The sequence below is a fragment of the Haemaphysalis longicornis genome, unplaced genomic scaffold, assembly GCF_048455015.1.
Source record: "Haemaphysalis longicornis isolate Haplotype H1 unplaced genomic scaffold, Haemaphysalis longicornis Haplotype H1 scaffold_7, whole genome shotgun sequence".
Taxonomy (NCBI): domain Eukaryota; kingdom Metazoa; phylum Arthropoda; class Arachnida; order Ixodida; family Ixodidae; genus Haemaphysalis; species Haemaphysalis longicornis.
Genome location: NW_027526422.1, coordinates 145,963,064 through 145,978,284, shown reverse-complemented (window position 1 = coordinate 145,978,284; position 15,221 = coordinate 145,963,064). Strand labels below are relative to the sequence as shown.

General features: G+C 44.7%; 1 protein-coding gene across 1 annotated transcript; it reads right to left on the bottom strand.

The window, feature by feature from the left end:
- Positions 1-2,987: 2,987 nt before the first annotated feature.
- Positions 2,988-14,940, bottom strand: LOC144147100 (uncharacterized). Its single transcript, XM_077679159.1, has 5 exons — positions 14,782-14,940; positions 11,099-11,250; positions 8,994-9,061; positions 4,624-4,701; positions 2,988-3,198 (listed from the first exon to the last, which is right to left on the bottom strand). Exons 1-5 carry the CDS (start codon positions 14,917-14,919, stop codon positions 3,047-3,049), a joined length of 588 nt encoding a protein of 195 aa, XP_077535285.1. The 5' UTR covers positions 14,920-14,940; the 3' UTR covers positions 2,988-3,046.
- Between the last annotated feature and the right edge of the window lie 281 nt (positions 14,941-15,221).

Below are 15,221 nucleotides of genomic sequence, written 5' to 3'. Positions count from 1 at the left end.
GGAAAGTTTTCGTTCACAATAAGTCTGTTGTAGCGCAAGCTCTACGATTGCCCAGATGCTTTTCCAAACTCCAATAGGTTTTTTCTTGTTAGTCGTGTCGCCTTACAAAAGTCTTGTACGTAAACACTCGTATTTTTAAGTTTTTTTGTGTGAGAGCACCGTTTCTCAGTTTTTAAGCGAATTGAATCTAACAACATTTGGGCGGCAATTGGTAGAAACAAAAGTGCCCAACCGATGGGGCCGAGCGATTGCTTCATCTAGTAGCTCCAAAGAAAAGTGCTCTTTGAAAGGGCATCGCACTTTTTCTTCAGATTAGGCCCATGTTTCCTCTGGGTTATCATTATTTCCATGAAAAATTAGATTATCTCTACGAGAGCTGTGTCCATAGTCGTTTAGTCGGGATTGAAATGAAACGCTTTCACCTTTTACTGCCTGAGCTATGAGGTGCTCTATTGCTCGAGTGTTGGTAGCTTCAAGCGTGGCGACTTTTTCTTAAACCGCTGCTAAACCTAAATTTATATCTAGCACGTTTTCTTCCAGCACTTTTTGACTGGATTTTACTGCGTTTAGTTTGGCCATATCTTCGGTGTGCCTATCATTTCTTGCTCGAGAGCTTGTATTGCAGCTAACACTTCCTTCACAGGTCTGGGGTTTAAGTACATGTTACCAGACAAACAACAATTTTAAGGTAACCACACAGTCGGCCTCCAGAAGTGATATAATATGTGGCCTTGGGAAGAGCACCAAGGAACATTCACTGCTCTTTTGGCAAAAAAGTGGGTAAGCAGGACCAACCTGAGCGCAGAACAAGAAAGGTTTTACCAGCGCCTGTGCCATTGCTGCTATCTTATGCTCACTGACGACAAGAAGCAGGAACTGCCTATTTAACCCGTTGCGTTGGATGCTCACGGTGGCGATGCGGTTGTCTTATGGTCCTGGAAGTCGGTCAAAGTTCCCATTTGCGCCAACAAAGATACCGTGAGCGCATGCTCTTGGCCCGTAGATAACAGGATGACGGGAGCAGGAACACGGGGTTTAGGTGAGGCATAGTCAGTATACTACAGTATACCTTAGTCAGTATACTAGAGAGGAACCTGCGCCTCGTAAGCCATGTCTTCGTGGGGGTTCTTGGGAAGACCCCCTTTTTGGCTTGGGCTTGGCATGACAACTGAATTCTTAAGTGGTTTTGGGGATTTCCTTTCTTCACTATGCATTAACACGTTTACGAGCCACAAGGAAGCCAAAATCCTCCCGTTTCTGTGGCAGCCTTGTTCAGTGAAACAGCAGGTAATGCGTGATCGCACCTGATGTTGTTCATGCCGTAGTCGAAGGAGGTATGACTGAGCGGGTAATATGCCGCCGCGAAATTTGTAGCCGACGAAAAGAAGAAACAAAACGTACTTCGACGAAGGCAAGATACGGCAGATATGGGCGCTTGTACGCGTCCAATCTTGTCATCGTCCACGACTGTTTAACGCCAAGTTTTCATTTTTGTTGTTAAACTAGCTGGCGGTAGCGGTGCATCGGTTCACCACGAATGCAACGTTTTCATAGACACGCTCAAAAAACTTTCGAAACTCCTCAAACAACATATTTTTTAAAATAATGGTAAAATTAATAAAAGCACAGTCTGTAATGAGTTACCCCCCAAATATTAACATTGTTCGTAACTAAAACCTTGGCCTGCGGAATAGCAGGCACAACCGTTCCGGCAAAAATACACGGTACTTCTTTTTTCCTTAGTATTAAAACAGCCTGTTTTTATTTTCCGCTTACATAATTGCACATTATTCTTCGCGTTTTTGTGGCACTGTGTTTAAATTTGCGGTCACTAAAACGTTTCAATCCAAGCCAATGATGAAACTAAGGCGAGCGCGATGTATAATGGCGGCCCATGACGACACAGACGACCTTGATGTGAGCCGCATAAACGCTAGCGCCAGATTCCTCTCTAGTGTATACTGTAAGAAACTCTATGAGGTGAGGAGGCCAGTGGTATCTCCGCGTAGGCTGCAGACGGGACCGAGGCAGCAGCCAGTAACTGTACGTAGAACAGGAAATGTTTTATCAGCGTCTGTGCCATTGCTGCTGTCCCATGCCCACTGATGACAAGGAGGAGGATCCGCCTATTTATAGCCGTTGCGCTGGATGCTGGTGTTGGCGATGCGGTTGTCTTGTAGTGCTTGAAGTCGGTCGAAGTTGCCAGTCGCGCCAGTGAAGACACCGTGAGCGTATGCTCGTGGCCCGTAGATGACAGGATGACGGGAGCAAAAAGAGTGGCTTTGTGCGAGGAGGCCAGTGGTACCTCCGCATAGGCTGCAGGCGGGACCGAGGCAGCATCCAAAAACTCTAAGTAGAACAGGAAAGGTTTTAGCAGCATCTGTGCCAAAGCTGCTCTCCTGTGCCCACTCCAAATAACAATGATAACAGCTGATAACAATGATAATGCCTAATAACAATGATAACTTGTCTTCGAAGCACGCGGCTTCAATTTCCATTTGACAGCATCATTAACATGTTGGCCCAAAATTGTCGCATATGTATGCACAGGGATGGACCACTGACAGCTACAGCTAGGGCCAGAGGGCCATGGCCGATTCAGCAATTCTCATTGGCAGCGACATCAACATACGTACCAACGCACATTTTTCCACACATCATACAGGGGTAAAAGCGAGTCCCACGTGCAGCCGTAAATGTTTAGTTGGTTAGAACGCTTAGTCCTCACATGTTTTTGAAACAAGGAAAATGAAACAAACAAAAATGTAGGGTAAAAGAGGAACCCCGATATCAGCAAAGCAAGCTACGATACCGGGATATTTTGAGTGTATTCAACTGTAAGCACCAACGAACGTATGCTCGGTTACTGACAATCGTTATTATGACATGCAGACTAATGCAGTTAGTACGTGCCCTGCAGAAAGCTCAAATAAAAAGAATATAATAATGCACAGGTCGTGAATACAACAGTAAGTAGGATACTGAAGCTGTGAGCAAAGTAACAGTGGCCCTAAAAGAAGGCATTTTATTGTCCCCTTGACGGCAGTTATTTGGCCGGGTCGGCGACGTCTGTGTAATCATCTTCGCATAGGTCGGCCGGGCGTAGAGGAACAGCCAATCCGCAGATGTCGCTGAATTGTTCGAGGCAGTGTTCAGGCACCCGGTGCTCGACCTCCTTTGTCACCCACAGTGTACACGCTGCGCGTGAAAAAAATCAACGAGACAAAGTTAATCTGCAGCTGGACGAAGATTTGACAGGACAATTTTAAGGTACATGTCGGGTGAGACTAACAGCTGGCCTATTTAACTTCTTTTGAGCCTGCATTTCTGCCACAGTAAAAACGCACACGAACAATATGTCAAAAATTTACTCATCATGGTTTATACCTTCTGACTTTACTTGCGCTGCCTCCGAAAGACGATCATACAGAGTTCGGTGGGTTTGTGCCCTAAATATAAGTTACATTATGAAGAAGAGTGCAAATTGCCTTAGAGCACGCAAGAATAAATACAACTTAAATAAAATATTTGCTCCGAACTCAGCATTCTCTCTCCATTAGGTTATGAGAAACAGTGGCGTAGCTCTAACGGAGAGCGTTGCGAATGCAGCCGCCTGTTCATAAACAAGGCTGGCACTGGTGCACTGTACCAGATCCCTTTTAGCATTTAGAGTCTGCTCTGAGAACCATAATCCTGACGTGACAATATCACTAAAGCATGCTGGTTCTACCATCTTAATCCACCTTCTCTGAGTGTCATCACACTGAATACAATAAAAAACAGCTACATATGTTGAGACAATAAGCGTTTGAAAGCAGTTTATTCAAGTATACAAAATTTGCTGTTTTCAGAACCACCAAATTGTCAGTGTAATGCTGGGTACCAGAAACAAACGCTTGAAAAAAATGTGTGTTGCAGGCTGTGAGTCAACTGTCCTGTAGTCTTGTTGAGCACAGTCTTTATGCTGAATTTAATATCACGCATGTCTTTATGAACCACTGTCTTGGATTCATGTTTCCAGGAACTGCACTTTGCCTAGAGAGAACGCCTCAGGCGTTACGAAGCTTGCAAGTACGCTAGTCTTCGCAGTTCTAGTTCTGGCGAAGTATCCGCAACAGACGTATTAAAAAGTGTTACCCCTACCATTCGATCGGAAGTAGTTTTTGAAACACAGACGTTGCTTTCATTCTATGCTTCAATGACGGTTTAGTATGGACGACAACACATTATACGGTGTGGTGTACAGGATGAGGTCCAGAAGGGAGAGAGAGAGAAAATATTACTTAATGGCACTGGTGAGGTCGACCCCGAAAAGACGTCTAGGATGTTTCTAGAGATGCATAAAAATGAATTTCATCAATGCCATGATGATGACTGAAATGAATCTATTGCTCACGCTTGCTTAACGTTGCTCAGGGACGATAATCAAGTCCTGCACTTAGTAAGAAACTCAATAGAGCTCTTGTCGCTCCCCATGCTCATTTAAAACGTAACCAGGGGCCCAACACGTCACTCAATTTCTATCTGGCATAGACGGCTGCCCGAGGTATACTAAAATGGAGGCTGGAGCGGATTGAATGGAGCTGAAGGATGGCGGCTTAGACGTAGCCGCTCACTGCTTACCTTCTCCAAAGTACGTACTTTCCGTCACGGTGCATTCCTTGTAGTCGCTATACCTAAAATACTTCACTTGAATCTTCCCTGCGCAGAATTAGAGACACAATTTAAAGATATTGAAGCCAGAGCGTACTTTAGTAATGGTGTTAGTTCGTAAGAGTTAGAACAATACACTCGATGGCGACCAATTCATTTAAAAAAAAGAACCAGCCTAGAGGCATACAATTAGCAACTAAGGTGTTTGTGTTAAACATTGAGATTCTAGGCTCATAAAACTGGCGTAAAATTCATGTAATACAGTTTTCACATTAAAAAGTAGGCGAACTCAAGGAAGAGCAAGAAATGTTTATTTTTGCCCCGTCCTAATATGAAACTCTAGAAAACCGCATTTCAATCACTGACTGTTCGAAGTAAACCCCTTCCATTTTCAATATATGACTTATTCGGCATTTGCCGAAAGAGCCAAAATTTTGCCTATGAAAAAATATATTGAAAGCCGATGCTGAAGGCAAAACACCTTCACAAAGCACAAAAAAGACAGATTCATGCGTGGATTTCACAATGCACAGCTGCGTGGTTGCTCAGACAGCATGAAAACTACAGACGAACACGATACAGCCGTAAATAAAGGCTCTGTGAGTAAAATACGCTACACCAACTGGTAAACAAGCACATTGAAAATAGCTCAATAGGAAGAGCCTGAAACGAGCTACCAGAAAGCAACTAAGGGAAAGGGAAGACAGTGGTCGGACAAGGTATTGTTTCGTGTTATTTTTACGCAGAATGCAAATAATACAGTTTTCTGGGAGTTAAAATATTCGCTTCCGTTGAATACGCAAGCAAACACTCAGTTCATGTAGAAGTGTAGATTTCGGTGCGGAGACACCCATGACAAGACGTCGTAGGCTGGGTACGCAGCGAGTGAGAGCCAAAGGCGTGGTGTCAAACGACATTGTGGGCTACAAAAATTGCCGGCGTGGTGTGAAACGACATTATGGGCTACAAAAAGCACAGCCGGCGGTCATACCTCTGGCAGCGGTAACATCACACTCGACGAAATTTTAAGCGGTACAGTCTTTGTCAAAATTTTGTGGGCCATGGCGACCGTGGCCGGAGCAGGCGCGAGGCCGAGCAGGGGCGCTGCGCTTGCTGCTGTCGGCTGGTTGCGCACCTAAAGAGAGCGAGGGGAACTTTTGCTCTTGCTTTTGTAGTGTGTCCGGCGTGACATGTGCTGCGCAAAGTGCCTGCGCTGAAGCGAAGTGCGCCTACTCTGAGAAACCGGCCCTGTTGCACTTATCGCCGCAGCCATACAACGAAAGGAAGTGCGAAAGTTCCCCTCACTCTCTTTAGCCGCGTAACCAGCCGACAGTGGCAAGCGCAGCGCCCCTGCTCGGCCGCGCGCCTGCTCCGACCACGGTCGCCGTGGCCCACAAAATTTTGACAAAGACTGTACGTACTAGCTATTGCGTTTTTAGCAAGAAAAGTCTTCGGTTTACTTCGTCGGCTTTTGCGCACCGTTCCACCCGTTAGGGCGCCCATCGGCTTCCATTCTTCCTAAGCTGTTTGTTTCCGAATTCTTCGTGTTGCGTATTTTGGTGCACCCTTACCGCGGAACTACCAAGTAAAATTCGCCAACGCTGATTGGCTAGCAATCCTCAGGCAAGGCACCCCAAATACTGAAAAGCGGGCAAATCGATAGGCTACACTTAGGACCAGCGAAACTGCATACATTAAAATCAAGTTTCTTTGGCGATGAAGAAAATATCGCGATAATTAATAAGCAGATTGGCATTGCGAACTGCCAGCTATGAAAATTTCGAATTTTGCGTATGCATCACAATCTCTAAACAATTCGCCATGCTTCGTAACAATCTAGTTTTTCGTGCACCGCACAGTCACATTTCCATAAGGTGTTTTCGATATTCGGGTGGCCCATAGAAGGCTCCGCGTGTCTTCTTCGCACGACGCGCTTAAACTGTGGAGTTGTTGTTACTGGCCCTAAGTTCGCCGTTGCAGGAAAAAATACCAAGAAGACGCAGAGCTCTCGGGAGCGCGTGCCTCGCGGCGACAACCGAGCTTCCCCGCCACGCGCAATGGCTTTAGCAGAAAACCTAGCGAAAACCCCGAGGAGCGAATAAATGCCGAGCGCTCGGGAGCGCGTACTTCGTGGCGACCGCCGAGCTTCCCTGACATGCGCAATGGCTTTAGCAAGAAAAAACTGGCAAAAACTCCTAGGAGCGAGAAAACGCCCAGTTCTCAGGAGCGCGTGTCTGGCAGCGACAGCCGAGCTTGCCCGATCTGCCAAGTGGTTTTAGCACAAAAAACTCTCTACAACCCCGAGGAGCGATTAAATGCCGAGCTCTCGTGAGCGCGTGCCTCGCGGCGATGCTTCCCCTTCATGCGCAATGGCTTTAACAAAAAAAACACAAAAACCCGGTTGAGCGAGAAACTCCAGAGCGCTAGGGAGCGCGTGCCTCACGGCGACCGCCGAGTCCCTGTCCCGCGCAGTGGTTTTAGCAAAGAACGTCCATCGCTATCGCAAAGCACTACCAATTGTGTAAAAAAGACTCCATCGCTAATGCTGAAGCTGAAAGACACCCTGCTTGAGAGAGTTCACCACGGCCGGCGCATTCTACAGAGCCATTATGGGTAATTAGAGACATGGCTGCGATTGTGTCAATCCTTCCCGATATGACTTGTATATCCCGCCACCGCTGCTTCAAGTTGGTGACGAAGTGTTGGTGGAAGTCCAGGTGCTGAGGATGAGTCTGCCTTCAGAACTCGCCGCAAACAAGAAGACGACCTCTTCGATGCATACGACGACGATTACTAGCACCGCAAGTATGCAAATAAACAATGATAGTGTAACATAACTATGCTTCCTTCAACGCTCACCTACAACAGCTCCGACATTGAAGTCTTGCGCGTGAGTTCAAGCTTCCCTGATTTTTTTATGACATGAGGCCTTCCATGGCACTCGCTTTAATTTGGCAGTATTGAAAGGTGGCCATTAACGCAACTACACCGCAGGCGAAGTAAGGAAGCAAAAGAACGCAGCTAAGTGAACTATGAAATAGGCAACAAAATTTACCGACGTTGCCAAGCGCACCAAGAAATGGCGGCAAGAACGAGTAGTGGCCCAACGCGTATGAAACAGACCGAGGGCGTTAGAAAGCACTGAGGCAATATAATTTGTGTGAGGGGGTGAGGCAGCGAAGCCATTCGAGCGTTTGAGATGGATGCATTGTCTTAGGTGTTCAATTGGGCAAATTAGAATTTTGCATTCCGAACCCCTAAGTGCGTAATTGTCCACGGGCTGTCCTCTAAACGTGCGCTAGGTGCAATGACATTACCGCTGCAATCGTCGGCGCTTGCGTGTTTGGGACGTTTTGCTTTGGATGCCACTGTGAATGGGCATAACCGATCGCCCAGCTGCGTATTTGTATTATTTTTTCTCATTCCGATGAAGGGGTCTGAAGTTGCGAGTATGCGCATCAGTTTAATTATGAAAAAGCAGTCATTGATACAGTCATTTCTAAAATACTGTCAGTAATGCAATAGTGATCACAACAGTTTTTAACACCAAGAGAGAGAGAGAGAGAGAGAGAGAGAGAGAGAGAGAGAGAGAGTGCGCTCTAGTCTTTTTTAGAAGAAATCAGAGAGGTCTGCAGGCATGTATTTGCCTACATGTCACTCTGAGGGTATGGGGTGAAGGGAATAAAGGCCCAAAAGGAAGCAGGGCGAAAGAGAGCGGAAAAAAGAATCAGGTAAAAAAGAAGGCAACATGGAGTGTTCCATGGGTCGCGTAAAAGATATTTACAGTTCTGCTGGTCATTCGCCATTGCGGAGTGGTAAGGTCATGATTTTGCCTTGCCGCAGTTTATTTTTGCAGTGGTAGCTCGGTTGCTAAAGCGCTGTCATGAATCGGAATCCCCTGCCAAGAGCTTGTTTAATATGTGGAGGCAAAGATGCTGCTTTTGAAGCTTCTGAAGCACATTAAAGAGTTAAAGGGGTACACGCCTCACATCCCTCCAATAGAGTGCCTTTCCTAGCGCAGGTTGTGCTTTAGAGCCAAACAAGAATTTAAACATTGCTTTTCAGCTTGGAGAACGTTGAGAGCTATGATGCATATTATCTTGCGCAATATCTTAACACTCCTTCGGTGTTTCGTACTATATGAATACCCCACAAGCATAACTAAAGCGACGTTACGGTCAAAACACGATTCAGTTTTGTATGATCCTACATATATTTTCAACTCAGAATTATGTTTTCGGAGACATCATTAGACCTAATAGCACTAGACCTGTGGCATAGTGCGAAACAAAAATATAGTGCGAAAACGTATTGCGTGGTAGAAGGCTCTCAGTACTTACCTGTCTCATCAGCAAAATTCACAGTGTCTGGTGTTTCGCCCGCTGTATATTGCATGTCAACGTATTTTCTAAAAAGAAAAAACACAGCACAAAATCATACCAGTCGGAAGGAGATTTTGATGGTTTTTTTCAGGAAGAAAGATATTGGGTCATTTTGTGTAACCGCATCTTTGAATAAAAAATTACTGACATAATATGGGGTGGTCACGGGACGCGGGCGTTATGTTTGTGTGTAATCGAGTTTATTCTCCCCAGAACAAGTGCGTGCTCTCCACATAAAAACACCAGTCATTGTTGCCACTCCTTCCTCTGGAGAAGGAACGAGCAGCAAACACTTGTTGCATGTTACTGTCCGTTGGAACGAAGAGGTACACTTTCTGGAGGCGAATTCACCGATACGATCATGTGCGCTTTTCCTCCATTTCTCATATAACTGCGAAAATATGGTACCCGTAGCCCGCCATAAAAGACAGCTGTGGAAAGTCAACACGCCCACGCGCACAGGCGAACACGCACGCTCGCATACCTGCTCGCCAGTATGGCGTCGTGGCCACGCACGGTATATATTATACGCTAACGCTGCACATTTATAATAAAAAGCAAATATTTCAGTACCTTGTGCAATTTAATGCTCCACCGCTTCGAGATAACCTCTTTTGATGCAATGCGTCTTCTGCTTTAAACTGCTCAGCCGCTTGTTCCCTCTATTACTGTTCACTTTGTTGTTTTAGCTGGCGCTGCCACTTCACATAGGCATAATTTTGGTGAATGACACAACTTGTGTCTTAGGGTCATCTGGTACAACATTCATTGAACTCAATACTTTCAAGACCTAGTTTTGCGACCGTATACCTAGAGTGTTTCATATCTTTAGAGAAACAAGTAAGCCTCTTACGTGAAGTCAGCGTAAGGATTCGTTATTTCAAACCCTGCAACTCTTTCATAGCACGTACCAGGGCGCATAGCTGCATAGCTTTAAAACAGCCTCTACTGGGGTTGGGGATGACTGTAAAGCACGTTCTTTTTAAGTAAATTGTAATGTGTTAGCCCATAAGCAATATAATGAATCACTGAAAAAAGCTCATCTTGAATGACTACCACTACCCCATATTAAGGATTTATAAACGACCGAAACAATTGTATACCTTAGATGAAACTGATTTATGTTACTTTCTTTTGCAGTACGAAACCCTAAAATATGTCGTTTTGGTCAACGCTACCCAATAAAAGGACTGCATGTTGCAAGACGTATGTAATGTCCGAGATGTGTCGCACATTTTAACTACACTGTGCGACTCCTCGATATATTTAACGGGCCTGTTTAGCACAAAATGTCCTGCAGTGAATTCTTGATCGGAGATATTTATCATTCTCGGTCATTGGTTTGCATCACGTACCACCAACACCTCACTCTCTGTCTCTTTTTCTCTGTTTTCGAACTGTGCCAGGTAGTTGTATATCCAGAATAAAATATATCCCGCACGTGCTGTTAAAATAAGTCAAGTTATTCGTATCTGTCTCCCCATGTAAATTGGTTCAAATGATGAGTGCCCCCCGCCAGTTTAATTGCTACACTCATTCTTATACTATAACCACAATAACAATTAGACAAGTTTGGGGTATTTTAATGGCTTATTTGATACAATCAAATTTATTATCTTAAAATCACCGAGCCATAAGTTATAGAATTTGCTAGGCGTTGTGAGGCATGTGGTATTTCAAGTGTATAACCGTTCATTACTACTCAGAGTTCTCTTTTACAGTAGAAACTAACTTTGGCCAGACACACCAACTGATAGCTCGTAGCAACTCACCCGATGTGAGGGGCATGGGAAAGGCAGCACAAACTTGAAATTGCAACTTGCAGTGTTGCTTTACGAGCACGGTATATTTGTTTAAGGGTAACTGCTGATGTACTTAGTAAGCATTTGTAAAATATGCGAGCGACGTACTCAATATCACAGCGTGTTGATACCTTTTTAATTAGGTCATTAAAATCTATACACATAAACGACGGGGTTTTTGCTTCTATGACGGGCGCCTCACTTCAAAGTTGTTTTGTTCATAAAGAAAATGCACATCCACGCTTTGTCATAGATGCTTACCTTTCCTCTCCAGGGCCTTGGTTGAGTGACCAGACGTATGTGGCCGTTTTTGCCACGGGATCAAATTGGGAGCGCAAAACCGTTAGGCATTCGAATATGGTATCGTTGTTGGCATCACTAATGCCAATGGCGTAAGGAAAAGCAGCAATGGTCTAGAAAAAAAGAGCGAAAACAGTGTATAACCACCTAAAACTAGAAAAGCTTCCGGCTGAATAATGTGATCTATACAAATGGTGCGACTGTCAAATGCACCTAGACTCAATTTTTAAAACAAATCTCGTTTTTACGAGATCCGACTTTCGTTTTGAGCGTACCGCACCTGCCAATGTCGACACCACGTGCAAAGTTCTGAGACACTCGTGGTTCCTAGTAACATTCTTTCTTTCAGCAACACACTCGATGCCACTTCTACGGTTGGAAGAACATTAACGTATAAAACGAGACTGCGCGCAATAGCAAATTCGCCGGGGAAATCACGTAGCGTCAATTATCTCAATAGCCACATGGCATTGTCCGTTCACCAGCTTCATTGCTCTTTTTTTCTCAATATCTTTAACGTTTCTCATTACGTCAATGGTCGCGTTCAATTTTGCTGATAAACAGTCTTTTTTAGGAGGGATACTCGCAGGCGCCAATCAGTTGTCATTGTTGATGGGTCATGGATGATTTTTTTTATTTCTTCCTCAATGGTAAGCAGTCTTTTAAAACGACCTTAACAAATTATTACGCGTACACCATGTTTACTGCTTTAAAGTGGACCTGTCATCTAATTATTATGCTCAGAAGAAACGCGGCTTTTTAAATAACTGGGCTTTTGTAACACCATCACGTCAAAAATACGCTTTTAGAACGAGGAGCGTGGAAGTGAAGCTTAACCGGACTTTGTGGAAGCAACCAGTGATAAGTAACGGTGTTATTTCAACACCGAAACAATTTGGCGTTTTTCCGAAACGGAGCCGTGCCGCATTTGCTGAAGCGGTGCCAAAATAGCCCCGCTAATTTTTATCTTACGGAATCGGCTGTAGCAACGTTCAGCAATGACCGCCACAGAAAAAGCAAAATTAAAGTACACCAAACTTTAATATGGAATCGTGCGGGGAAATCCCAGGGGGACGCGTCACAAGATTTATACCCAAAAGCTGAATGAATGTTGCTTTCGAAAATGCAGCTCGATCTGTGTACCGCCACTGCTGTCAAGCCGGGTGTAGCAACCTCTGCTCTCCTTTCGTTGTTTACGTACCCTACCAGCAACCTCGCCGTAACATATATAGACTGAAACTATGAACCTTCGCTTTTTCTACGCGATGGTGAGCGCTTAATTAATGGTACCGAAAAGTACGACCCAACGCGACAGCACTCACAAAGTAGCATGCAGCCATTAAGTGCCCGTGATGAGTTGGTGTTTAGGGTGTACAATCACATTTATAATAAAAGCGCCCCAGGCTCGAAATACAAGCAGCTCTTGAGGCTCAGCGGATACAGAAGCCAAACACGTACCAATCGTGACAACCAAAAAATATTTGCAATAAAACCTTGATCTTTGTGTGTATGCAACCAGAATAAGTGTTTCAACCAAAGGTTGTAAAACAAGCGTCCTAAATTTCAATGAATTTGGCGGTCAGTCCCCTTCGCAGAGTAGCCTTTGTAATGGTAATGTGTCACATATATTATCACTGATTGTAATTCTTTTCTTTTACGGTGAAAGTCTGACCTTAAAACAGGCCTACTACCTTGAACACAACTTGAACCTGAGACCATAGAGCGAGGCAGATGCTCCTGTCTAACTTTAAACCTTGCCGAAGGGTTCGTTGAAGCTCTGAATTAGGCAACCATTCCCATTTCTCTGCAATATAAATTTATCTGCAACTATTCTTGAGAGTCCGATTCAAGCGGCCGTTGGTGTATTGATTGATATATGTGGCTTCGTATTACGCGTCATTATTTTATTTTTGGGTACAAGGGAAACTAGAAAGACTTCACAAGCGTGGCATGTTTATAGTGCAAGCCGATATGACTCACTGAGCAAAACAGCCGGCGTCGGCTACGGCACTTGAAAAGCGAAATGGGTCCTACATCACGGGTCTGGGACACGACTAGTAGCGCAAGGCGCCCCATAATGCCCGCTAAAACTATCCAGTCGGCAAAAAGGCGGTATACACCAGTGCATCACACATGTAGGAAGGAGGCTGAAGAACGCGCCAAGCAAGCAAAGACACGGGCAGCGAAATCCACCAGCGCCGTTATATCTTCCAATGCACGGGTGCAGGGACGAGCAGCGGCGCAACGAGTATGAAATAGACCGAAGCCATTCTCAAGTGTTAGGCGGGAGTACATCGCAAAGCAAATCGTCTCGAGCAGCAGGACGACGAAGCCCTTGTAGAGCGTAAGGTGAATGCAAAGCGTCTAAGGTGTCGCATTGGACGACAATAACTTCGCATTGAGGCGCTGTTCAAAGTGATTCGGTGTACTCGGACTTTAAAAACAAAAGGATTAGGAAAAACGATTATTCCGGTCGCTTATGAGTTACGTAGAGTAATATACAGAATAGGGTTCTAGAGCACGTGGCTTTTAAGGGGACCTCCTTGATTAAATAGCTCACCAGGATGGGAAACCCAGCTTCGGCGTTAGCTCTGGCGCCGAAGGCCAAGGAAGGGCTTACACGCAAAGGCGAAAGGTTCCACTACACAAGGACACATACTTGGTTTGCATTATTAAAAACGTTAGTAAGCAACCTTGCTACCACGGAATGCCTGTGCATGAAAAAAGACCCTTGGAAATGCGGAGTTTTGCAGCTATGGCGCTGACTGAGGCTCCGTTGCCATATCTGGCATGCGTACAGTTGACTAGGCGCAGCCACAATCGCTCGCGGCGCAGTACTGTAAAGGCAACTCAAGGGCGTTAAATAGGACATTACTGATCTCCCAAGCACAATTCACAAGTGCTTTATTACCAACCGATATTTTTTGTCCTCAGAGTCGAGTGTTACTCTTCCGACACTGAAGCGCACCTTCAATAAATATGCAGGCACACCAATATGGACATTTGTTTCTGAAAACGTGTTCACTGAAGCTTTATGTTCCCGAAGTTCAAAGCTGGGTAAAAAAATAAATACAAAGAATTTGCGATATTTCATGTATGCCAGTCCCCATTTAGCGCTCGACAATGCGGAAAATACCCGAGTTCCTACGTTCCAATTCACAATTCTGATATTTCATTTGTTATTTTTGACTGACGTATTTATTACAAAGTTGGCTGCCTAAGGGCACTTGCTTTACTTTTCGCATTTGAAGCCCCGCAGCCTAAATTTGTTGAGTTGGTGTTCGTACTTTTAAAAGCACCAAATTCAAAAGTACAGTAGAAAACACCCTCCAACGAGGGGAGCGTACCCGAACTTAAATTTCATTTCAAGAAACAACGGTTAATACGTTTGAAAAACGACGCGGTACCTGGTAAGCTTTTGATTTATTAAACATGCTAAACGTTAGTACCCGTTAATCTTATTTGGATTCATTTGTCGTTATCTCTTCGTACTAATTTCTTTTCTTTCTGCATTTTACAATTTTCTGTCTCCAAATCTGCCCAACCCCAGTGTAATCCTCATTTATCAATTACCCTTCTTCAACATCCTTTACAAACGACTAAATTACACAGTTCCAGGTGATCATAAGTGCTCATTTGTTTACCTTGAAAGCATCGGGAACCTCGCGCTGAAGCTTATTTGGCCCGCTGCCAGCTTGCAAAGCCGAAGGAGCCAAAGCGATCAGTAGAGCACAGAGAGGCAGAACCTTGAACAGTCCCATGATATTCGATCTGTGCTTCATTCTGCTATCTGTCGAGGGCCCCTATAAAAACCTTTTCAATTGTCACGTGACTTAGAACAGCTTGAGGTTTGTAGGTTACAATTTTGAGTATAATTACATCTCTGCCTCGGGAGGAAGTAATTGGCCTGTCTCCTAAGCGAATCGGTTCCCCTACAGTAAACCATGTTGCTGCGACAACGAGTATTTTTGCTGTATTATATGATTTCTTGGGCGGCATCTGTAATCAAGATTACGACTACACTTGCAGCAGTGTCATAGGAACGCCAACTTGATTGAGTACAATGTTCCCTTTAAAAAAAAAC

Excerpts from the sequence above, each read along its gene's own strand:
- LOC144147100 (XM_077679159.1), bottom strand. The coding sequence starts at position 14,919 with ATGAAGCACAGATCGAATATCATGGGACTGTTCAAGGTTCTGCCTCTC. Across the intron at positions 4,702-8,993 it reads GAATTTTGCTGATGAGACAG|GGAAGATTCAAGTGAAGTAT; the intron begins GTAAGTACTGAG and ends AATTCTGCGCAG. Across the intron at positions 3,199-4,623 it reads AAGTACGTACTTTGGAGAAG|CGTGTACACTGTGGGTGACA; the intron begins GTAAGCAGTGAG and ends TTTCACGCGCAG.